Below are 25,534 nucleotides of genomic sequence, written 5' to 3'. Positions count from 1 at the left end.
CAGGTACCCCGAGGAGTACTTTCAGAACAGCCTCCAGGTTGGTGTTGGATTCAGTGACTGGACACAGAGCCTGGACCCACGGAGCTTGCCACCATGGGGTGGGGGGGCAGGTGCGCAGGGCTGGGAGCTGCTGGCCCTGCCGGAGGCTGGAGGGAGGTGACCCACCACAGCTGTGCCCAGGCGGGGACTGGAGTGCTCCCGCCACCTCGTTGGTGCTTCCATGGCTCCTGCCCTGTTCCTCCCAGCCCAGCGGCCTCTTAGGGAATGTTCTTCCGTTTCTGTCCGGGTGGCTTAAAGGACCCTACGCACTTGCGGGAAACATAAGTAGTTGGTAGTAAATGTTACAGGTTAGGGCACTTCTGTTCCTTTTAGCTAAAATGACAGTTTAGTAGTGTTCTAATATCTTGGGTCTGAGTTTGTTTTCCAGGACCACCAGAACTGAATAGTACGAACTGGGTGGCTCAAACAACAGAAATACATTTTCTCACGGCTCCGGAGACTGGAATCTGAGACTGAGCTGTGGGCAGGGCTGTTCCCCGCCAAGGCCCCTGTCCTTGGTATTCAGAAGTCCGTCTCCTCCCCGTGTGTTCCCACGGCCATCTGTCTGTGTGTCTGTGTGCTGATCTCCTCTTTGACCAGATCAGGGCCCATACTACTGCCTCACTGGAACCCAGTCACTGCTTCAAGACCTCCCACCTCCAAATTCAGCCACATTCTGCGTCCTGGGTGTTAGGGCTTCAACTTCTGATTTTGGGGGAGGACCCAGGTCAGCCCATTACTGGGTCTTACCTTGATTCCTGTGCTGTTTCAGCAGATGGAATCAATATCCTGACTTTTGTGCCCCATCTGATCTTAGGTTTCCTCTGGGAAGCTTCTGTGAGTCTCTGATTTCTGAGTTCTGCAGACTTCAGACTGGAGGGAGCATCTCTGTGGGGGGTGGGGTATGGGGCCCCAATGGGCAGGTGCTATTCCCTTCATAGCTGGGTGCTGCTCTCTGCACCCTGAGTTCTGCGCCGACCTGGAAGCTGCCGTTCTGACCCGGCGTTTGGCTCGTTCTTTCTGGGGACTGTTGTCCATGTTTCTGGGATTTCGTTTGTGCGGACTGAGTTTTCTGCTGCATTGATTTGATGTGACCGCCCCCAGCGTCCAGTTTATCTTGTCCTTGTCCTAGGTCCCTTCCTGCCTGTACTGTTTCTTCCATTCTCCTTTATAATTTCGTGGAGAGAAACAAGCCCCTTTCTAAGTTGTCCTTACGTTTTTCATAGTAAAGCAACTTCCCGGAGATGAGCCCTTCCATGCCCTGAGCATAGGAGCAGAAAGCATTTGTTCAGCTCTGTTTCCTTGCTCCCTCATGGTAGGGGTTCTCGTTGCTACCTCTGCTGGGGACAGTGTAGGAGAGGTGGGGTTCCTGCTGGCGGTGGCCCCTGGGTGTGGTGGGGCAGCCGTCCTGGTCATTTTGTTTTCTTCCTGCTCTAACCGGCTGGCACGGATGGCCCCCCCCAGAGTCCCCTTTGTGAACGCTGCCCTGCTTGGATCCAGATGCTGAGAGCCTGGTGAAGTGGGGGCAGCATCCATTCTTGGCGCGGGCACTGGGGCACAGTGAAAGCACAGTTTACCTGGGGGGAGCAAGACCGAGAAGGAACATTTACAATTCTGTGTGGCTGATAAAAAGATGAATATAAGCCCAGCGTGGGGCCAGGAGCCCAGAAGGGACACGGACGGAGCCATCTTAGAGCAGTGATGATTAGCGAGAGGCAGTCTGGGGGGACTTCCTGGAGGAGGTGATTACGGAGCTCAGTCCTACAGGGTATAGTGCGTTTGCTGGTGGTAGAGCGGGGGCTGACAGTTGCAAGGACAGAGGCTCAAGAAGCCTCTTGTGGCCCAGAGTTTTGAATTACTCAGGGTGTCTGGACCACGGAAGAAGCAAGGGTGCAGGGCGTGCACCTCTGGGAGTGATTATGATGGGGAGCGCTCGTTGCTGCCATTCCTGAAAATGTTTTCACGACTGATGACTCTGTTCCTGGAATCCACACCCCGCTCTCTGCTTGCTGCTGAGATTTCAGAGGAAAGATGGGTCTCAGAGAAGCTGGCTTCATGGAAGTTTGGCGGAGTGTTCCCTGTTTTGCATGTGTGTTCAGAGGCACAGGTGTGACCCATCCCATGTCCAGGCCAAGGCACTGGTCACCCCTCGCTCCTTGTCCCTCACTCCAGCCCCAGTCCTCCGCATCAGAAGGGAGGGGCCTGTGTCAGACTCAGCTGGGAAACTCGTCTGCTTTGTACGTGGCGAGCTGGTGGTTTGCTCCGCAGTAGAGTAAAACAGCAAAAGTCAGGATCTCTGTTTCCTGCTTATTAGGAGCTCCCTGGAAGAGCCAGTATGCCTTTTCACATAGCTGCTGGTATTTGCAGCTCATGTAGAGGGCGGGAAAGTCTCCCAGGTCTTCGCAAGTCCATTTCTGGGATTGTTCTTCTCAGGGGTTGTACTCACAGAACCGGAACCTTCAGGGAGAGCGTGGAGCTGGCCGGGGGCCCTTAGATGCCCCTGACAGTGGTCGATCTTGGCTGTGGCCAGGGGACCCAGTGTGCATACAGGCAGCCCCCGAGGACCCCAGCAGCACACACCCGCCTCCCTGCCCCATCAGAATTGGGCTAAATCCATCATGGCCCAAGTATGATAAATTGCCAGGGTGTTAATATTTGTGACAAGGAAAGGATCCCAGGGGTCCCTGGGAGCTCCTGAGAAGGCAGCGGTCAGTGCTGTGGGCTAGGTCCCCTTTGGCGGTCTGGGGGCCTTGGGACCATGGGGCAGCTCCCAGGGCTCTGTAGCTGGCTCCTGTCTCAGAGGCCGGCAAGTACCCCCGCAAGTAGAGATCCTGACTGAGCACCTGACCGCCCAAGGGGTGTCCCTGCGGCAACCCCCTTAGCCGTGTCGTTCATGGACAAGTTGGGAGGAATGAGTTTCTTCTCTGCTCAGGCTTCTCACGGTCTATCTCCGTTGCAGGTGCTGCAGAGCGGTCAGTGTAACTGGAAGGAGGAGCCGATGGCTTTAGCTGGCTGCCCAGATTCCTTCTTGCACCATTCGTACTACCAGGTATGGGGGAGCGTGGGCGGCTGTCGCCTGCATGGGCAGTGGCTCAGGGCCATGGTGCAGATGGAGTTAGCGACCGTGACCCACTCCGTCTCTGGCTGTGGCTGCACTGGGGCTGCTGGCACGTTCTGCAGAGGATCACGTGTCTCCCACGGTTGTCTTCACTTGGTGCTGGGAGACTTATCACCTGTCCTCTCTGTCCATGGCACCCTCTTGAGATTGTCATGGTTGTGCGGCTTTGCCTGTGATGCACGGGATGGGGTGTTCAGGTGTGGTCATCTGCTGGGCCCCAGAGCTCAGGGTGGCAGGGGGCCGTGGCGCCTTCGGGGATGTTCATGTGGGGACACTGCATCCTGGGTGAGAAGTGGGGACAGGGAGGGCGGCGGCCTGCCTTTCAGAGATGGAGCCCTCCCCCGAGACTGGCTCCTTCCCGCCCCATCCACCCAGTAGCAACCGGTGGGGTGCAGGCACGGCACGTTCAGACCCGGCCCTCCAGGTTCTCAGCCTGCCCGGTGGGTCTCCCCTGGACACCTCCTTCATCTTCCGAACCACATTTGTGTTTGAACTTTTTCTGGACGGTATGCAGGGGCACATCTGAAGGAATGCATTAGCCAGGCTTGTTCTTTTTTTTTTTTTTTTTCGAGAGAGAGCAGGGGGAGGGGTAGAGGGAGAGGGACACCCTGCCCCCCAGGATCATGACCTGAGCCAAAGGCAGACACTTCACCAACTGAGCCCCAAGCCCCAAGCTTGTCCATCTTTATGAGTCTTTGAATACTTCAAGTACCTGTACCATCTCTCTTGGCCTCAGTCTCTCCCCAGCAGGGCTCCCAAGGTTTGGAAGTCCGTCCGTATGCTCTACCCTTGATCGATACTGCTGTCTCCTCCCTTCATCTGTAAAGTATCTCTTTGGTAATAGCGATGAGAATTTCCTTGTGTGCCACGGCTGCACAGAGATTTCCTTTTTAATTTTTTTTGGCATCGAAGTGATGTGGACCTTCAAAGAGAGGCCGAAGGTTAGGAATTATTCATTGTAGCCACTGAGCTTGAGACGAGACCGAGGCCAATCACAAGCCAGAAAAAAGCGCCGCATCCTAGCCGAAATGTGGAATGTGCTGGGGACAGCGGGTCTGTTCCGTGGGTGATTTTGTACAAGGCCCTCTGCCTTCTGCAGGGCTGATTTCTTGTTCTTAGAGGGCCTCACCCTGTTGACGAAAGCTCTGTGCTGCACCCGTGGTTTGTTCTCCCGTGGTCAGTTAGCTTTGGCCAGGTCTGGGCCCAGACTGTGCCCATCATCTGTCCTGCTGCCCTACGCTTCGTACCATCGCTCCCAGATGGAGGGGACGGATCAGTGCACCACAAGGGATACCGTCCCCGGCGAGTCTGTCTGAAAGTTGGTGGAGAAGTGTCTTCCCCAGCTGGTTACAGAGCAGACCTGGAGGGCCAGACCTGATGGGTGGCACCGAGTCCCTCTTGCAACCTCCCCCATCCTCCCATCTTCAGTTTCCCGCAGGGTCACACAGAGATGGCAGAAGCACCAGGTGAAGGTCACTCTTCAGTCTCCGGACAGCTGTTTTGTCTTGGCTGACTCAGTTGCCCGAGGCTGCTCCGCAGGAGCCAGGAAGCCGTGGGTGCATCGTAGTCAGCCCATTGAGCCTCTGTCACCCCTGGAGGAAATGCTCAGTCATGCCATTCGGTGACTTTGGATGGCATGGTCTTCCCTCCCATAAAAACCCAGCAGCCAGACTTGGCAGCTCACATCCGCCGTTCCTGGAAAATCGGATGACAGTTCCAGAATTTCTCAGAAAATGGGATGATTTACAGTGAGTTCCAGTCTTGAGCAATCTGCAATTACAGCAATTAGAGAAATCTCCCAAGTTATAGAGAAGAATTTCTTAAGATCATCAGCGATGAACAGTTTTCTGATTCTAGCTGTTCACTTGGAGCTGGGGCGTGGATTCGTGACGGGGTTTGGTCAATGTATTGCTGAGATGCAGAGCTTTTTATGGACACAGAAGCACCCAAATTAGCATGTGAATTAAATTATCCTGCTTTCTGCAGTAAGGGACTATGTGGAATGGGCATGACGGGCCCCAGGGCTGGTGGGATGGTGGCAAATAGCTTCCCTTTGAAGATGTAGCTTTTCCTTTAAAATATGATTATTATCATAGTTCTATGGCCTTGGGGGGGGTCTTGTAACAGTCCTGTGCCTCAGTTTCTCTTCTGGTAAGAAAGGGTTAATGGTGTCCAGGTCGTGTGGGGATTGGAGCAAATGCACAAAAATCGCCTGGCATGGGGGTGGCCGTGTCTTGGGCACCTGGCCCAGGGTACTTAGGTTTTATTCCTTGGTCATCGACTGGGCCAGACACAGCGTCAGAGCTAGGGCGACAGCTTTGCAAGAGGCAGGCAGGTTCCCGGGGCTCGTGAGTTCTCATGGGGGAGGTGGACATGGGACAGCTGGCAAATAGGATAATTGTGAATGAGGATAATAATTCAGAGGCAAATAAAACAGGCCAGTGGGAGAGAGAGGAGGTCAGGGAGGCCTCCCCGGAGGAGGCGTCCAGAGCTGAGGTGCCCCCCCGGGCAGGACTGGGCAGGGCTCTCTCTGCAGAGAACAGAGGAGGAAAAGCCTGGCCTGGGGAGGCTGGGGCAGAAGTGAGACTAGTCAAGTAGGAATGGGAGTGGCTATAAATAGAGACCTGCAGCCCATCGTCTGCAATTTTAAAACCCCAGAAGGTCCAAACCGGGAAGTACCCTCATTTCTCACGTCACAGCAGACCTTGACTTGACTCTTGTCAAGCTGTGCCCTACAGGGGCCTCCCTGGGCCCTGCATTCTCTCTGTCCAATCCGAAAAGTCCTTAATTCCCACCTCCCTCTGGCCTCTGGGGTTTCGAGGAAGGGATCACACACCTGTGAAGAGGTGCATTAGTATTTGACGAACAATGAAAGCAGCATTTATTATCCTTAAGGAAAGAATGCAACAAAGTAGGAAGCGAGCCCGTTCAGGTGACACATGCGAGCAGGACGTTGAACTGCTTTGGCAGGGACATGCTCGAACGCGGACGTGGTGCAGGTTATCAAGCTTACTGTTGAATTTCCAAACACCGAGTATCGAGCTTTAGTTGTCAGATTTTCATGCTTGATTTCTGAATCAAAAACACGTATGTTTACGGGGCACCTGGGTGGCTCAGTCCGTGAAACGTCGGCCCCCGGTTCAGGTCACGATCCCGGGGTCCTGAGCTCCAGTCCCACGTTGGGCTCCCGGCTCGGTGGGGGGCCAGCTCCTCCCTCTGCCTCTGCTGACCACCCTGCTGTGTCCTCTCCTGCTATCGCTGTCCGATAAATAAATAAAATCTTCCAAAACAAAGCAAAACAAAAAAACCCACGTATGCTTGTTTTCAAAGTCAGCATCTGAGAGACGGTCCCTGTGACACATCCCCCCCCCCCCGCCCCCACCCAGGGAGCTGTCCCTGGCTCCTTCTCTGCCCCCGAGGGAATGCCTCAGTTCTGCCCCAGCCCCCCTTGCTGCTTCTCTGGCTCCATTTCAGTCCCATAGTCCCAAACCTTCAGGCCAGGAACCTTCCTCTCCAGCTTGGGGGCTGGCAGACAACAGCCATGGGCCGTTCGGTCCCCTGCTTGCTTTTATAAATGAAGGCTTATGGGACCAGGGCCATGCTCATTTGTTTACATCTCCCGCAGTGGCTGCTTTTGGGCTCAGCAGCCCAGTAGAGTAGCGTCTGGCCCTTTGCAAAGAAGTCGTTTGCCAACTGTTGTGTTAGGACACTGACTGCTCCATTGAGTGCTGTGGGCAGACGGAGGCCAGAGCGAGCCTCCTTGTCGCCTACTCATGGTCGGGGCCACGGGGACAAGATCAGAGCCTGAGCGTGGTCCCTCGCCTGCCAAGCACACACAGCTGGGGGTTTCTGCCGGGCCTGCGGACCTCTGGGGACAACCAGATTCCTGCACCTTCTGGTGGTGTGGAGGAGCTGGGAGATGACATCAGTCCTGTAGTCTTGATCTAGGATCCGTCCCCAGAAATGAATTCCATTCCCAAAGCCCATCCCTGCTCTTTATCTTTTTAGCCAGAGAGGGATCCTGTAGCCTCTTCGTTTTTATTCATATGCCCCTGTATCTTGGCAAAAGGTCGTTTATATTGGACTCCATTTTCTTCCAGAACTTTGTGGCTGGTGACTTTGGCTCATGGTGGCTCTCACAGTCGGGCTGGAAGGATGCAGAGATCATTCCTCCCATCCCTTGTATTTGCTTCATGAGGCATCCCAGCTGAAAGGACGTCTACCTAGAAATGCTTTTGCAAATCATTTCAGTTCCGATGCTGAATTTCCTAATAACTGCTATTTTACAGGGGTCTTGTGAGGGACAAGAGGGAATTTGTACATGTAGAATGTACCCTACACTAAATAAATTCCGTGTCCATGTCTTCTCTTTACAACATCACCGTGAGAATTAGGGTCCCTGGCATTGTTCTCCGCGCATCCAAGATGGGCAGGAAACGAGCCATCGCTTTGATGTGACTATGTGAGCTGCTCTCTGATCTCTTAGAGTGTAGATCTCCTCTCCAGAAGTAGAGTTTTTAGGTGGTTTTGGGATACCTAGGTCAGTTGGAGACTGCAGTCTTCCCAAGTCTTTGAAACCACTGCATAATCACGTAAAAATAGACGGCATTTGGTTTGGAAAACCATTTTCTCCGTGATCTGGTTCTCGCTCCTGGGATCCGAGGTAGTGAGTGGCCTGTCAGTAAGCCGCGTGTGTGCTTATACTTTCTGTAACTCACGGAAGCCACTGGAAACCGTTTTCTTTAACCGCTGGGAGTAGCGCGCCTCCTTTGGTCATGGGCTTACCGTGTCGGGAATGACAGGCAGACCGTGGCTCTGTCTCGGGACCCAGATGCCCACCCTGCTGTCAAAGACTCCCGGCCATGGTGTGACAGACGGACAGGTGCAAGGCCAGCTGGGCGGGGTCTGTGTCAGCAGTGTGCCTTGTGGGGAGCAGCGGGGACCCCGTGTCATCCCCTGACATGTCGTCTGGGTGTTCAGCCCAGAGCTCGTGACTCTGTGTGTGGCGCATTGTGTGGTGTATGGCAGGTTGTGGAGACAACACTCAGCGCTTCTGTGCTCCCGTCTTGGATCCTCCTGCCAACTCTGGGACATGGGGCCGCCATGCTCTCCCCTTTCCAGATGACACTAAGGACAGAACAGAGAAGCTGTTGCCCCCTACTGAGGAAAGCCATGTTCTTCCTAACGTTCATAGCTACGCGCGGCGTGTTCATGTCCCTGAGACTGAGATGGGAGGGTATTGTCAGGGAGAGTGGGGTTCAGTTCTCCTCAGAGCTCCTGTGATGTGGTATTTCGTTGGTACCCTCTGAGCCTCAGTGTAATGACAGCTTTTCAGTTAAAGAGAAATGACCAGCTCTCATCCTCAAGTCCTTAAGATGATTGCATTTCAAAATGTCACAAGTGGGCAGTCTCTGAAAACGCGTGAAATGCTGCAAATAAGTAAATAAATAGAGATAAAAACTGTTCAAGGATATATTTGGTTTTCCACTGGAAAGAGAGACGGGCGTGTTCTGGTCCGAAGGCTCTTTTCATCGCCTCCCCTCAGAGGACATCACCGTCTCAGGCGTGCGCTTCATGTCTTTGACTTCTTCTGATGGTTCCAAGAAATAACAATTCTAAAATCGTTCTAAAAAAACAGCTGTGTTTGTTGAGTGCTTCCTGTGTGTTGTGAAGTCTCAGAGGTTGTCTTGTCCCCGGAAAGACCACAGTGTGCCCCGCTGGAGTGTTGGCGTCGTGAGGAGGTGTGAGCCGGAGGCTGGCGGGGCGTGGGGAGGAGGCAGGCAGGGCTTCCTGGGAGGATGCTCTGGAGTGCGCCAGGGTGACACACGAGCCCTGGAGTCCCCCATCTTTCCCTCCTAAGGCCCCTTCAGGAACAGAGCCCGTGCGTTCCATGCTGCCCACTGCCATGGCCCACACACCTTCAGTCCTTGAGGGGCCTTCTGTTGTCCCAGTTTCTGGCACATTTCCTTGTTTCCGTCCTTGTGGCTTGTCTTTCGTTCTTAGAGGAAGTCCTTAGCACTCCAGGTGGGTCTGGCCAGATGGGAGCTGGGGGGCTGAGGGGAACTGCCCCGTCTCAGCGCGTGAGAGTCTCATCAGTCATTGGAGGCAAGATGGGCTTTCGTGTGGGGAGAGGGTCTCGTCGGGCAGTCCTCCCTGTGTTCTGGGCAACCCCGGGGGGCGTGGTCCCAACCAGCCCAGGAGCAGTAGAGAAATTGAGAGAACTCATTTAGAAATTTTACAGTAATATGAATGTTGAATTAGTGATAAAAACGTGGGCATGTGTTGTCTTTGTTTTATCCTATGTTTTATATCATGTTTTATATAAAATACTCATGCTGGACTGTCTGGTATCCATAGCATCCGCAAACTGCGCCCTCTCCCGTAGGGGGCTTGGGAAGTGCTGGCTTAGGGTCCTCGGGGGAGGGGGTCAAGGTCAGCCAGCCGGGGAGCACTACTGTGTCTCAAGTCAGCAGTAAATGGCTTGATGGGAGCACAAGCGGTTGCAATGGGTTTTTTATTCTTTGGTTTTATTTCAATGGTGCATTTTGGGGGAGAGAGGAACCTTAAAATTATCGCTTTAGTAAAGCCTGTGGAGCAGTGGAAGCGTGAGCTTTTCAGCTCTGATTTCCCGTTGGAGTGTTTGCTCTTGGCTAGCAGGGAAGGTTGAAATTCTGTTCGGGTGTTCCCGGATGGTGCTTCGTTCCTCCCGAACTGCACAGCACCGTGCAGAGATCCCTTGATCGCTGGCTGGTGGCGTTTCCCTCCCTCTGCTCCCTGTGCCCCGTTCAGCAGCTGGCGGCGGACGGGGCCACACACCTGCTCTCGCCGCCCGGTTACTGGCCCAGCACCGAGGGGGTCCCTGACTCTTTGCAGCTGTGTCATCGTCAGCTGGGCGGTCCCCAGCACATGCCACATTCCTGCGTGTCTGAGGGAGACCCTGTGAATGTGGCTCCTGGGACCTTTCAAAGATTATTACTACATTTTGTGAACTAGGAGGACACCAAGAAAAACGTGGAGGGGGGGGGTGGTAATGAAGTTGCTGGTAGTTGAAGATGAGCGTTATCCTCAGCCTCTGCGAACTTTTCCTATAACCGATCTTTGAAGAATAAACGCTTGGCAGATTTTCAGTGTCTCCCCTTGCTGAGCTTTCTGTCCCTCTGGGCGTGGTGGGTGAGTTTTTCCGGGAGAGCGACAGGAAACCTGGCCTTCCCGTCTCCGGCAGGTGGATTCCCTGCCTCAGCTGGCAGCAACCTGAGGGCTTGCAGGGACTGGCTTTCCAGCCCCCCTCAGCAGCGGGGGACAGGAGGGGCGGTGGGGTCTCCGCCAGCTGTCTCTGCGTGCCTGGGAGCCTGGTTCTGACAGAGGGGCTGGGACCGGATCAGTTGGAAAAAAAAAACAAAAAACAAAACAAAACAGAAGGTAAACCATCAAAGGAGCATAAACTCATAGGAAAAATAAGACTTTTTGTTGTTGGTAGAACACTCCAGAGTGGGATGAAAGTGCGGGAAGCTAGGTAGGATGTGTGTTTCCCAGGGAACGGGCTGGCGTCTGGTGTCACTATCCAGATTTGTCACGATGTAGATGAAGATGCTGAATTTGGGCGGCCGCCTCCCCCAGGACCGAGGACCCGCCCACGGCCAGCACCCCCGCCGAGCCGCACCGGCTCCTTACCCTTCCTTTTCAGCGAGCTCTTCCCTCCGGTTCCATTTAAGGTGCAGCTTCGTCTGCCACTTACCCGCCCTGTGCTTTCCCTTGATGATCCAGAGCCTCAGCCCCTCCCATGGTGAGTGAGTAAATTGCATAGTGTGATTAGGGCTTTACTACCTGTTTGGTCCAGATAAGCCCAGAGGGCAGGGTCTGTGCTTTAAGGGCTAACATGCCGGCCACGGCGTGGGTGCTCGGCAGACGATTGCAGAGCAAGTGAGTCTCTTGGAAGGCTTCCTCTGTTCTTAGTGACCGAGCCGTCACACACTAAAGTCTCTGAGGCTGGTCAGTTGCCCCGTGACTAGGCTGGTAAAGAGGTCAGTCCTCGATGAGTTTGAGGACATCGCTCCATGACCACAGACATCTTGGTTCGAGAAGCTTTCTTGGACCTAAGAGCGTGTAAAGTGGTGTCTGCCTCCCCGCCTTCGCCGGCTGAGTCCCGGCAGGGGTGTGTAGGTCTTAGGCTCCCGGTGGACTGGGTGTTCATGTACACACGCAGCCTGCTTCTTACTGAGCAGATGTGTTTGCGGTCCGTTTCCATCTGTGGTCCTCTAAGGACGGATCGGGGTGGAGTGCGGATGGAGGGCGCGGACTTCTGAGTCCCAGGCTTGACCCTCTCCTGTGTGTGGCACGGGGCTGCACCCCCTCCCCTGCCTGCCCTGCTTGCTGTGTGATGAGGACGCCACGTTCTCTCCTCAGCTGCTCTGAGTCCCTGCTCTGGGGCGAGACTTGGCCACCTGAGCCCAGGACACCGAAGCGGCCGGAGAGAAGTGTGTTCGAAGTACATTTAGAAAGCCGAGTCATCAGGATGCGGGGGCAGAGCTGAAAGGGGGAGCAGAAGAGCCCAAGGCTGACTCTTCTGTCCGGCTTGAGCACCTGCCTGAGGGGCGGCGGGCAGGCTGACGGTCGCTGGAGTATTTCTGGGGACCGGTGTCATGCCAGCTTTCCAGACGACGGAACTATCAGATGCAGTTAACCTGTCTTCTCATCACGCAAAACTAGCCTCTCCTCTGTCCTTTCATTGCCCTCCGGGTCAGCCAGGAGTCCAGCCTTGGAGGAGGCCTAAGAGTCCTTTTCCCAGATGTTTTAGTCACTGTTTCGTGCAACACCGCTGCATGAGCCTGTCCCGTCTGCCAGCCTGGCACTTGGTCTGCTGGGCTGTGGTCTGCTCAGTCTGCACCCTGAGCGTAGGCCCCTGTCTTGCAGGGCTTCCTAGGGCCTGGGGCTTCCCTGGAGTGGGAGGGGCCTGTTTTGTTCCCAGCAACTCCCTCTGGACTGGTTTGGAACAGGGTCATGTGATGGCTCTGTCCGGGACCTTGTTATTGCCCCTCGGGCCTACCCCCAGGACTGGTGCCGGGGCGGGGTTAGCGAGTTCATGGATCAGTGTTTTCAGGGGATCCAGGGATCCTGTTAGGCTGAGATTTAGAGAAGGAGGCCTGGGTAGAGGTGCAAGCTCCATCAGGCCTGTTTGCTGGCCCAGGAAGGGAGTTTCTCTGATCTGCTGATAAGGAGCAAGGATCATGACCTAGCGGGGAGTTCTTGTGGAAAAGGTGGGGCTGTCACAGTGTCTGTGATGATGTGCGTCCGTGTACAGTTTAAGTTAGTGGCCCTTGTGTTTCCGCACACATGCATGGACGCACACATGCACACACACACTCCCGTCTTCTCCTGAGCACGACGCCGTTGGTCGCAGGCCTGGGAGCTCCAGCCTGCAGCCACCTGTGCCAGAGGCTGGCCCCGCGTCCATGCTGGCGGTGGAAGCTAGAGTGGCCGTCCCTTGCCAGGCGTTGTCACTTGTAACTGCTTTCCAGGCGCGTGGGGGTGAGCGCAACTCAGAAGGCGCCCTGGAGACCCTCCTTCTCCCCCTGCCTCCCTCCAAGCCCCCGAGCTGTAAGGGAGCGGGAGCGCGCGGTGTCTGTCTCGGGGATGGGAAGGCAACTCGGGTCTGCGGCTGGAGTTCTTATACCTCACGCTGTCTCCCCTGCAAACCTTTTGAAGTGGGTGCTGTTCCCCAGTTTTCCTGTGAGGGTTGGGACCCAGGGACTTGTTCAGGCCAGACAGGTAGGGACAGGAGGTGCTGGGTTCAGCTTTGCTCCACCTGGTCCCAAACCTGAGTCTCCTCCCCACCCAGACATAGGGCATGATTTGGGGGCACTCCCTCCTTGTTTTCCTCCGGGTGCTTCATTTTGGAGAGTTTCTGTGTCTTCGTGTGGGTTCTACCCCCAGCCTCCTAGCCCCTGTGGTCAGGCTTCAGTGGCAGGGGCGCGTCCCGGCCTAGGGAGAGCAGAGAGGGGTGTGGCGTCTCATCTGCAGCCAGGCCTGTCCTGGGCTTGGGTTTGGTTCCCATCAGGATTGCGCTGGCTTTCCCCCTCCTGGACAGGTGCGGCCTGGCTGTCCTGGCTGCTGGAACGTTCCGACCTTCCCAGGGTCATCTTCAACGTGCGTGGGGCTGATGTCTCCTCTCCTGACGGACCTGGCTTTCACTTCACGCCTGCTGTTTTGGGGTTGGGTGTCAGAAGCAGCTGGGCACTGCGGTTTTTGTTTCTCCTCTTTCTGTGTTGCTTTGACTCCCGGGGGGATTTCTAATGAGAACAGTTGGGCTTCTTTGAGGCCCTGGGTCCTTCTGGAGCTTGCTTTCTTCACCCGGAGTTCTGGGCCCGTTCGCCCTCACATCTGAGGCAAGACTTTGGGAGAGCTCCGTGTAGGAGCTTTTCCGCTGTGGCTCTAGGGGACACAACCTTCGCTCTGCCCCATGTGAGTTCTGGGGGTCCTTCTGCCTGCTTCTTCCCGGTGGCTCTTGCCCTGGCCTTGATGGTTTCCATGCATGTGTGCCCGAGCCAGTACTCAGCCGACAGCCTGCCCGGCACCCCACACAGGTCTCTCTGAAAGGACCCCCCCTTCCTCGTGCTGCAGATCATGGGCACTCTGGGCAGTGGGTTTGTCTCTCTCAGAGATAACCGTCCTGAGCCGCCTGCTGTCCGTGCACAAAAACCATTTCAGTGTTTTGCTTGTTTAAGGAGAGAGGGTCTGTTCAAGCCTTGATATTCCATCTTGACAGGCATGTGGTGTCCAGAGTTCGCTTTGGAGCCCAAAAGAAATACAGAGACCATGTGGTCCAGAGACCTCCCTTTATACTTTTTTTTTTTTTTTAAGATTTTATATGTTTTATTTGTTAGGGGGAGAGAGAGCAAGCAAGAGCGGGGGAACGGCAGGCAGAGTGAAAAGCAGGTTCCCCGCTGAGCACGGGCTGGATCCCAGGACCTGGAGATCATGACCTGAACCAAAGGCAGACGCATGATGGACCGAGCCCCCGGGTCCCTCGAGACTTCCCCTTATGGAGGAGGGAGAAGGCACGGATAGGGAGTTTATTTGCTCTGAATCACGGAGTTGACACGGTGGTGATTTATAAACATTTGGCTCACATCACAGGAAGGGTTTTCATTCATGAAGGATGTGATGACCTGCTTCTGGTGACCCACTCGGGGGTTGGGACTCAAGGGTCCTGTGCGGGGAGGGGCTGACCAAGTCCGGCAGGACTGGTGTCTGTGGGGCCGGAGGACCCAGTTCTTGTGCTCTGGCGTCTCTGCTGCTCCTTCGGTTGGTGTCGGACACTTGCTTTGCTCGGAGCTCCGTGAAAGATATGCCTCCAGGGAGCGACAGCGTGACTCACCGGCCTCGTCCTTCATCATGCTTCTGAAAGCTTCTTCTGCCCCTCCCTGCTTTCCTACCCGCCCTCTGAAGACCATCACACCTGCGTCAGGTGTGGTGTAGGAACCTGGGTGGGAGGCAGGAGGGGCCCCAGCCCGAGCTCCCGGCCAGACCCAGCTTTCTCATTCTACCCACAGATTCTTGGCTACAGGCTGCCGCTCACCCCTGGCCTTCTGGCCTCCGCTTGCCAGAGGGACTGAGAAATGAGGAACAGCCACCTCCAAGAATTACATCACAGTAAACCCTGGGGCTTTTTCCTGGTGGGCCAGAACCAATGAGAGCCCTTTCCAGATTTTGAAATGGGAGTTTTGAAAAGTTCGCGGAAGAGGTGCTTCTTCTTGTTCTGCTAACCACGGGCACGCAGCTGGGGTGTGCTTTGTGCTGGGCATGTGGGGGAGCTCTGCTGGGAACACAGCCCTGTCTCGGTGCACCCTGAGGACCGCGCGCCACCCGCTTCCTGTGGATGTTGCATGGGACGGTGTTGCCAGAACAATGCCAGAAGCTTCAAGCCAAGGAACTCGGGTTTGCGTGTCTGCAGAGGCTTTATGCTCCCCATTGGGGAGCGCGCAAGATTGTGACCTGCATTTCAGAGATGGGAGCTCAGGCTCTGAGATGCTGAGGGATCGTCGCCGTGGTGAGGTCACCAGAACGTGGAGCCTAATGGCCCCAGCATCCGAGCTGTGCTCGAATTTTGTTAATGAACGCCCTCTGCTCTGTCCTTTTGGTTTGGTCTCTGTGTAGACAGCGGACTCCATTCCCTCTGCCTCTGGGAGGGGCTCAGCTGGTGGCCTGGTCCTTGAGTCTACGGGGAGCTTGGTACATGCAGTCATCTGTGACCCTGGGGATGGGGGGTTCGGGGGCAGCAGGAGGAATGGCCTGTCTTCAGACTTGGGATTGTGGTTGGCCAGAGGCGGCCGGGGTGGGATCAGGACGCATTTCATTCCATTTGGAAGTTTATGGTTTCTCTCCTCTTTTTGTGTTGCCACTGTCCCAGTGGCATTTGATTGATCCTGCGGAGGCGTGTCGAGGACTCTGATTGTCGGCCTTACTGATCAATGAGCAGCATAGAGATTTCCATCCTGTCTCATTGGCCAGGGTAGACCTTAATCTCGGTGCAGGTGCTACTCGCTGACTGTTCTAACAAATTCATGTTAGATGCGTACGTGCAGATGTCTTGATCTCTGTTCATTTCCCTTTCCACGAGGGTGGTGGTCCCAGACAACAAAGCAAGTGAGCAGCGGAAGATGAGGCTGGGCGCCCAGCGATCTGATGTTCTCACTGTGCCGTTTCTGCCGCCTGGATGGGGGCCCAGCCGTCGGGCCTCCCTTAGTCACTGTGTAAATGGGCCAGAGGGGTCGTGCCTCCCTGCAGGGAGTGGTTGGCTGGAGGACAAAAGAGCTGGGGGCCTGGTGCAGACATGATTTCATGAAGGGAGGCCCTCAGTACCCCCATCCAGACCTGTCCTGCTCTTCCGCATTCAAGAATGTGGGGGTAATAGTGCAGGACTGAGTGACCAGTCTCGTCGACATTGATGAGATGCCTGACCCCCCAACCTGGGCCACCAGTGTGTGCAGGTGAGAACCACCAACCCCTGTCCCAGGGGCCTCCATCCCAGAAAGTCTGGGGGAACCCGCAGCGGCCTTTGGCTTCCCCATCTGGACCGTTCTCTAGAGTTACGGACATCCCGGAGGATGATGCGAATAGCCATGGAGAAATGTAAGGGTCAGGCATCTGGGTGGTTCAGTTGGTAAAACGTCTGACTCTTGATCTCTGCTCATGTCTCGATCTCAGGGTCATGAGTTCAAGCCCCGCATTGGGCTCCATGCCCAGAATAGAGCCTACTTAAAAAAAAAAAAAAAAAATTATAGCATTTTAGGTTTGACAGAGGCTGTATGTTATACTTAAAATTAGTAAGTTAGTGACTTAGAAACCATCAGCTTCGTATGAAGAGCCAGTGTGGACGGTAGAATTAGTGCCGACATGTGGGGCCGTCACGCTCTATGGAGCATTGGGCCATCGTGTTTCTTACTGGTTAACATTTCATGGCCTTGACGTTTCTGGCTCCCTTTTCTGAGCCGTAGTCATTGTATTGCTAGAGCTCCGAGACACAGACTCCTTGTGAAAGTGTGGATGTCCCAACCCCTGACCTTCGGGCCCACCCCCCCGGAGTGATTGCTGCCCACTCTGTCCCTGGGCCAGCCTCTCTGGTCTCCTTCCCTGGAGCAAAGCCTGGGCTTTGGTACTAGCCGTTTATAGCTGGTTTCCCCGTACGCAGGTCCAGAATCACAGTCCTGGAGGAAGCTGGAGAGCCTCGCATATGCCAAGAGTGGATTTTCCCTTCGGGGGCTGCAGGGGAGGCAGGCAGGGTCCTGATCAAGGCCAGTCTGGGAAGAAGGCCTGCAAGGGATGCCGGATGAGGGTCAGCTGAGGGGCTGAAGTCACGTAGGATCCCCAGGCCGGCACAGGCAGAGCAGGGGAGAAGCAGGTAAGGGGGAGGAAGGGCAGACCGTCTTCTCTTTCCAGTGCATGCCTGCCCGCCCCATGCAGCAGGGCAGTGAGGACACACAGCCTGTGTTTTGGGGTTGTGTGTCCTCAGGGGCAGATTGGAAAATCCTGCTGTGAACCCGTCTCCCGTTTCTAGGACCGGGGAAGGCTTTTGTGGGAGTATTTCCACTGGGCACTGAGTGGGGGCAGGGCCGAGAAGGTTGTGCCTTTGGGTTCTTGATGGAGCTCATTTTTTCCGTAAGCTGCTGCTGTTCTCTGCCTCAGCAGCTAGGGAGTGAGTCCGTAGTCCCCAGGTTCCTTTGTGAGTACCTGGGGTCTACCCTCCCTATGTTCGCCGTGCCCGCCCGGGAGCTGATGTCACAGATGGCTCTGGCAGCTTCTGCTTTGGCTGGAACAGGAACAGAAAACGGACAGGAAGTCAGGCACGTTGTTACCTGCACTTCCGCCCGCAGTCATCCATGTACATCCGGTCTGCTGCGCTTTGTCCCACCCTCCTCCTCCTGCTAAAAGTTGGTGGCAGAGTCTGGGGGTGGGGTGGAGGAGGGGGAGGGAGCAGGTGGAGGAAGTTGGGGAGACACAGGTGGGGGAGGTAACAGCGGATTAGTAGGAATACACGTGACAGTTGCAGCTGGTTAATAACGTACGCTGTGCGTCACACACTCAATCACACGAAATCTCCCACACTGTCCCGTGAGGTGGCCCTTACCCAAGGAGGGCTAGTGCCTATCCCAGCCCCCTGAGATAATGATTTCTAGAAATCCTAAAGCCAGTGCTCTTCCCCGGGAGGTGAGCGGCCCCGCTGACCTGGGAATGCCAGATCAAAGGATGGGCAGAAAATTGACGTGGCAAAGGCACTTTATTTCGGGAAAACCGTTTGTCAAGCTGAGCCGGCTCTGGGCACGAGGTTTCTCTGTAGGGCGATGGAAATGTTCTAAATTTAGATTCTGGTGATGGCTCTACAAATACTGTAATTCTACTACATTCATTGGATGGTACACTTAGGGCAGATGAAATTCATGTTAGGTAGCTGATAGATCGTAATGGCACTGCTTAAAAAGAAATAAAGGACTGGTGGACTGCCCGTCCTTCCCCCTCGCGTTACTGAAAAGGATGTGTCTGTCCCTGGCGTTGTAGAGTGGGCGAGCGAATTTAAAGCTAGGTGGTCCGTACACTACCTTTGCTCCTAATGTCAAGAATCCGGACACTTAGAGGTCTTTGGGAAGAAAGAAGTATCTGAAGATGATATACACAGGACGGTGTGGGTTTAGGTCTATGGCACTTGGGTGCAATGAGTTTTTTGCAAAAGTCTGGTAGTTTTCTAAACAGTGGTATTGTCCCTGCCGCGCTTGGCGTCTTACCGTTTTGGAGAAGAGTTTTGGCTGCTCTGAGGAGTGGTGGTCCTGGTATTTTGTGTGACTCAGCGGCTCGGATTGTTGCCCTCCAAGTGGGAGGCGGTACCCTCACTCCTGGAGAGGGCGGCTGGCATGATGGGTAGTTACTAAAATCCTAGGAAGTTTTTTTTTTTTAAGATTTTATTTATTTATTTGACAGTAACACAGCGAGAGAGGGCACACAAGCAGGGGGAGTGGGAGAGGGAGAAGCAGGTGTCCCACAGAACATAGAGCCCGATGCGGGGCTTGATCCCAAGACCCTGGGGTTATGACCTGAGCTGAAGGCAGACACTTAATGACTGAGCCACCCAGGTGTCCCCAAACCTAGTAAGTTTTAATAAAAATGAGTAACTGTAGCTGGAAGGAGGCTGCACAGGTGATGTTTCCCACACAGCTGTGTGTGTTTGGACGTCATGGACGAAGACACACACGCAGTTGACCCACTGGGCTTCGGACGGCAGGGAATTTGTGATAAAGACTGTAACGCTTTCCCTGTTAGAACCGCAGACAGATGCTGGGGTCACGCCTTCTTCACTATGGCGGGAAGCTCCTCTCTTAGTGGATTTTGATTCTGACTTGTTCCACGACTTCAGCCGTGTTTTGCTTCGGCCGACAAAACTATGCTGATCGTACTTTACCTAAGGACCTTCAGAAGCGTCAGCTCATTGTACGTTGGAGCTGGACCCCATCCCATCGGGTGGCGGGCGGCAGGGTGCCGGAGGGCGGCCTGGAGGGAAAGCGAGCTGCTGGATCCTGGACCATAGGACCTGTGTCATTTCTGTTCTTTCCCTCCCCAACAGTGGGGCTAGCCAGAGCCGCTATGGGAGAGGGTGTGGGGGCACTGGGCGAGCCTCACCCAGCTTGTTGTTCGTGTGTGCGGGGGGTTTATCTGCAGGAAAGAGTTCAGCTTGCAGGTTTTGATGGAGCATTTTTGCCTGTTGGAGATGTGTGGAAGCCCCTCATTCTGTTCTTCCTGGTGTTCCTCTTTGGTTTTCTCAGCAGAGTAATGAAAGGCTGTGCCTTTAGTCCCCTGAACACCTTGTGTGCTGAATGGGAGTGAGGACACAGCCCTGACACCCGCCAGAGAGACATGTCTCTTGGAGACCCCTTGTCCCTGCTGTTCACGGCCTGGAACCTTATACCTGCTGGACAAGCGCTTTGTTTACGCCACTTTAATTTAGTCCTCCTGGCCAATGCGTGAAGCCACCAGTCGGCCCCAGGACACACGCCGATGCAGCAGTCACACGACTGACCGACAGGTGTGAGCCTGGGACTGGACCCAGAGCCTGGCCTTCTGCCGTGCACTCCGCTTTGTTCCTGGCAGGCATCGTGCTGACTGTCCCACTCTGTCTCCTTGAAGTTCCCCACCTGCTCCCTGAGGCGCGTGTCGGCCTGTGGGTTTTTTGTTTTGTTTTATTAACATGTATTATTTGCCCCAGGGGTAGCGCATAGGTCTGTGAATCATCAGGCTTACACATTTCACTGCACTTACCATAGCATACACCCTCCCAATGTCCCTCACCCAGCCACCCATCCCTACCCCTCCACCCCCAGGAACCCTCAGTTTGTTTCCTGAGATTAAGAGTTTCTTATGGTTTGTCTCTCCCCCGCCATCCCATCTTGTTTCATTTTTTTCCCTCCCTGCCCCTCACGACGCCCCGCCCTGCCTCTCAAACTCCTCATATCAGAGAGATCATTGTCTTTCTCTGATTGACTTCACTTAGCATAATACCCTCTAGTTCCATCCACGTCACTGCAAATGGCAAGATTTCCGGGGGGGGGGGGGAGGGGGGTTTGCTGGCTGCATACTATTCCGTTGTATATGAATAGACCTTTCTGCAAAGGAGACATCCAAATGGCCTGGGTTTTTAGCCAGGAAATGGCTCAAGCCACCCTGCGAGTGTTCTCTGTCTCGAGAGTGGGGTTCCCCGTGGTGTCTCGTGCTGTCTGGCAGGCGGCCTGGGCAGCGAGGTGTTCTCAGCCCCTTTGATCTTCGTGCTGGGCCACATGGCCTCGCCTCCAGCCGGCCTCCCTCCCCTCACTATGGGGGGCAGAGGCGTCCCACCCCGCGTCTGGGGCACACACTGAATTAAAGAGCGCTGCAGGAGGAGGGTAAGAGGCCATATTCCTCTGGGCCATCAGAGAAGCCTCTGGGAGGAGGCGGCTTCCTGGCGAGGCCTGGAGGATGAGGCCGCGGTGTATGTGGAGGGCAGAGTACATTCCGGATGGTGAAGAATCCCGGGCAGAGCGGGGTGGGGCGGCCTGCCTGCCGCGAGCTGCGCATCCCAGGGATGCCAGGCCGGCTGGGCGGCCCCTGGAACAGCCTGTGAAGTGACTCTGGGGCGAGGTGCTCAGACGAGCCCTGCAGGCCTGGGAGTCTGCATTCCTCCCCAGTTGCTCCCGGAGAGGCCTGCTGGGTTTGACCGCGCATCGACACCTGCTGCCCTGACGGTTCCCACCCGGCTCGATACACCTTGTGATCCTTGAGCCTTTGGGGTCTTCGTTGGCTGACTGAGGGCGGGTCGGGACCTGCCTTCGTGGGTGGGCAGGGGTCTCGCTCAGCATGTCCAGTAGGCGCACTCCTGGCAGGGGAGGAAGAGTGCTTCGGGGAGGGGGGCGGGAGGGGTCCGGAGAAGCCGCTGAGTTGGTACCCCAGCCTGGGGCCAGCACGAGGCCAGAGGGAGCGAGGTGGGAGGGGGCACTCAGGTAAGCCCCAGAAGTGTGACTCAAGAAGGACATTTCTAGAGGACAGTGCTGCCCAGCTGGAGGGTCCATCCCGCGACCCCTCCCTGCGCCCTACCGCCAAGTCCTGTGGGAGCTCTAGGACCAGCCCGCTGACCCAGGCTGCCCCTGCAGGGTCATCCCCCCAGGCCCCGCATGCGGCCCTGGGCCTCCTGCAGAAGGACGCTCAAAGTGCTGGTTCCTGGCTCTAAGGGGAGGCTCAGGGGAGGCTCACGAACCTGGAACAGGAAACCCACCAAGACAAAGAAGAGCCCAGGATTGGGCTTGTTGTTCCTGTCCCAGTTTTCATGACCCTGAGCCTGGCCAGGTGCCACTATTTGCCTTTGAAGAGTGGAGGGACGTTTGTGCCTGACCTTCCCCTGCAGCCATGGTTCGCTTCGCCTGGACTGGATTTATTTTACAAACTAGCAGTTTCCTATTATTGTGTCTTTTCTCGCTTACCAGGATAATAGGATTCTTGTCTGAAGCATCTACCTGTTGAATTTTTTAAAGTGTGTGTGTGTGTGTGTGTGTGTATTTTTTTTTCCTCTTTGACTTGGGACGAGTATTATATATACAAACACATGAGCCCCGCATCGGGATTTTGTTCTTGCCGCTGCTATTTGTCGTGCAGACCTGTCCGATTTGAATGGTCGTTTCAGTACAGAGCTGCCAGATAAAGTATAGGGTGCCCAGTTAAATTCAGATAACTCACAGGAATGTTTGTTAGGACAAGCCCCATGCAGGGCCCAGGACTGACTGACACCTCGTCCATCTGAAACTCCAGTTTCGCTGGACGGCCTGCACTTGCATTTGCTAAATCTGGCGACAGGGTTGCCTACGTCAAGTTTGGAAGAAGAAGTTAGACATCTTCTAAATCGATGTCTCCATGGGGTCAGGTCTGCTTGCTTCTAAATTCAAGAAGAAGTTAGACATCTTCTAAATCGATGTCTCCATGGGGTCAGGTCTGCTTGCCACTGATGAGAGGAGTGCTTAGGGACAGTGGCATCTGAAGGAGAAGACGGGGACTCCGACCTGGACTTGAGTCTGAGCAAGAGACACCCAAGGTCTTGTTTGTCCCCAGAGGGACAGGCTGGGGGTGAGGCCTGGGTCGCAGGGAGGCTGGACCCTTGGTTTATATTCTCCTGAGCTCCGTGCTGTCTGTTTTCAGTCAGATGGTCCACAACCAACATCCAGATTCATAATGGGTAATAATTGCTCATTTATATGTAAGCAAATATGCCAGAAGAGAAGTTTTAATAATTTAAGCAAACCTTGGGACAATTCGAGAAGAAGATCCAAGCAAAAGAAGCAAGAGGGGAAGTGGTTGCCAACGAAAACATGTCCGAGGCTGTGAGGGTGGAGGGCGTGGCCGTGGCTCCAGGACAGGCAGGTCCGTGGGACCCACGCACGAGTGTGGCCACGACGCAGACACGCGTGCGTATGGAGGTGGGATGGAGGTGACCTTCCGGCTCAGACAGAAAGGGCCGAGTGAACTGGGGCCGTGTACGTGTCAGCTCGTCAGCTCTTCCCGTCCACGTGGGTGGCAATGTCAGCGAGATGGGCGAGGAGTACATCACATCCGAAGAGAGACCAGAATAAAACTTCCACGGACGCTCTCCAGGCGCCTTCAGGGCGGTGAGGCTGTAGACTCTGGTTCCCTTGAGAGAGAACGGAGGCAGTCACCAGCTTGCCGCGACGAACCGAGAAGAAGAGTTCAGTGGACTTGCCTACGTTGAATTACACTTCGGAGAATCAAAAATTCAGTTAAGTTTGCAGACAGACAGGCTGGGAAAGCATTTGTAACAGACAGGAGCAGCTGTTTCTTACATGTGAGGAGCTCATCCTGGAGGAATCATCCTGGAGGAATGAGGCGCAAACCAGGGTTGCCAGTGGGCGGAGGATGCGCATGTCCCTAGGCTGGGTGCTTGCCCAGCCCGGGGCCCTGGGTTTGTACTTGGTGCTGTAAATAAAGCCTCCAGCACTTCCGGGTGGGGGGGGGAGGGATGTCACTGAACCCATTTTACAGATGAGCTGGTTGAGTCACACTACAGAGATCTGGGTGGGCTTGACTGATTGGAAAGGCCTGCTGCCCTCAGGCGCTAGTCCAGCCGACCCTGTCAGAGGGGGAGTCAGTCCAGAAGACGGACAAAGGGATGAGAAGCTCTGAAAAATGGTCAACTTCGGTATTTAAGACCTGCGCTGAAAACCACAGGCCAAGGCCATGGTATACCTCTGGGATTAGCAAGAAGAAATTCCAGAAAGATCACTAGTCTCGGTCTGTCACAGATTATGAAACGGGCGGTTCTCCTCTGTTTTGGGTGGAAGGGTAAACTGCATGACTAAGATTTTCACAGTATGTATCTCGACTCAAAAAAAAAAAAAAGTGTGAAACCTCTGGACTAGTGGCTTAACGCCCAGGGATCCAGTGGAAATAAGCAGAAACGAGGGCAGGATTTTGTGCACAGAGGTGTTGATGGGATTGTTATGTATGCGTCCGAAACTTGCAAGTGGCTACAAGTGTGTACCAGAGTAGTTTAGAATCTGAAGAAAATATTTACTGAGGTTTTAACATAGTATCTTCTCATGTTTGTGGAGGAGGGAGAGAGGCAGGACACAGGATCATTCACTGCGTGTGATTTCCACGAGTTCTAGAGGTGCTGAGCCCCCGGGAGTGCTGTCAGTTACCCTGCCTGCTGTCCGGATTCAGGCGCGTTTTTATTATACTTCTGCTCTGTTCCAAAAATTGACCTGCTTGTTTGAAAATTTGGAAAAGAAAGAAGAAAAATATTTATCCCAGACGGTAAAGAGCCAGTACAGGGGAGGAATGTGGGCTGTGGAATCACAGAAACCAGTGGGATGACCTCAGTAGGGGGGCTGGGCTGCATTTGGGGGTCTGGGAGGTGCCCCGTCGTGCCCTGACCCTGACTGCCCAGCTCCATCCGCCATACCCTGGCAGGGCTCCTGCTGGGTTTGCTCTTGCCTCCGGACTCTGTCCTGCAAACCAGCTCCTTTCCTCTTTCCCAAGTAGAACCTTCCTTTCTTCACCAACCACCTGCTCACTGGGAGGGCACGGGCTCAGGAAGTCGTGAGGCCACCCAGTGGAGTGGTCCAGGGCTTGGAAGCACGGATGGAGATGCTTCGTTGCCATGGGAAATTTCAGAAAGATACACTAAAATTCCATAATATGTGCCATTTGATTATGAATCCTTTTTTTTTTTAAATCAGGATCGCTTGTAACGCCCGTTCGATCCAAATGTAACATATACGTTTTCCATAAGTAATTCAAACAGCGCACGCAGATGAACCATGTTTGTGCTTTTTTCTCGTCTCTGGAAAACAGACCAAAAACGGACAGGGTATCATCTGCGGGTGAAAGTAGAGGGGTTCACTCGAATTTTTTTCTTCAAGCTTTTCTTTAGTATCTAGATTCTCTTAGTTAGCAAGTATCGCATTTATGATTAAAAAACCAAAAGAAAGCTATTTTTTTTTTTTTTTTTTTTTTTGGAGAGAGACCAGCAGTGAAGACATGCTCTCAGGCTTGGATCATTTCCCCCAGATTTTCTGGGGGAAGGTATGGTTGTGGCTGGGCCTTCCCAGGCACCGAGCTCCCTACTTCTGAGTGGTGGATTCTGGTGAGCGGACCCCACACAGTGTGGACCAGACCACGTGTGTGTGCACACGGGTTGGCTTTCCCACAGCAGAGGGAATAGAGTATCATCCCTCCATTTCTGTACCCCCAGGCTAAGGCTCTAGACAGAGCACCGTTCACTGGGGAGCATCAGGTGATAAAGCCACTTGTCAAAATGAATGTGCTTTTTTGAGTTTCGTGGGCAGCATGAGTGGGAAGGCACGTGGGCTCTGAATCCCACCAGCTGGGTTCTAATGCCGGCGGGGGGCAGTCAGGTGGACATAACCTTCCTGTCCCCGAGTGTCCGCAGCTGTGAAGTGGGAGTCCAGCCTGGCCCAGTAAACTCTGCACACACGCTTGCTGCTGTTGGCATAGGTAGGGGTGAAGTCGCCGAGTTGGCTGCTCTTTGTGCCGATGGTAGATCTTACCCTGCAGACACAGTTGTAAGACCTAATTATGGAGGTAATCCAGGTGCAGTGTAAAAATCTCAGAATTTCTTAAAGCTGAAAGAGGAGTTTAACCTCTTTGCGCCCCACATTAATCCCTGCTAGTGTTCCGTGTGTCCCTTTGAAAAGGCCCGTTTCCTTTTCCCAAGTTTAACCTGTCTTTCATTGCCCTGATTATAATCTCATGAAGACCTTTCTTCCTAGAGTTGTGCGGTTAATTGTAACATTGCTGTTTTAACTTTTGCCTAAAATTTTTGTCCTCATCCTGATG

The 25,534-nt window shown here is 54.4% G+C and overlaps 1 protein-coding gene across 7 annotated transcripts in view; it reads left to right on the top strand.

The window, feature by feature from the left end:
• The window catches only part of GRB10 (growth factor receptor bound protein 10), a 174,734-nt gene that overhangs the window by 52,282 nt on the left and 96,918 nt on the right, over positions 1-25,534 (top strand). For 4 of the 7 annotated variants that reach the window (XR_006820515.1, XM_046020840.1, XM_046020842.1 and 1 more), the window contains one exon: positions 2,999-3,088. The exons of 1 other annotated variant lie outside the window; for it this stretch is intronic. Coding sequence is in view for 4 of the 6 variants with exons in the window: in XM_046020840.1 (XP_045876796.1) it covers positions 3,038-3,088 (51 nt within the window). In the remaining 2 variants the exon portion in view is untranslated. Of the gene's footprint in view, positions 1-2,979; positions 3,089-25,534 lie in introns of those variants that run through there. 2 more of the 7 variants (XM_046020844.1, XM_046020841.1) reach the window with 2 other exon arrangements.

This window comes from Meles meles, chromosome 10, assembly GCF_922984935.1.
Source record: "Meles meles chromosome 10, mMelMel3.1 paternal haplotype, whole genome shotgun sequence".
Classification (NCBI taxonomy): Eukaryota; Metazoa; Chordata; class Mammalia; order Carnivora; family Mustelidae; genus Meles; species Meles meles.
This window is presented reverse-complemented; position numbering and strand designations above follow the sequence as displayed.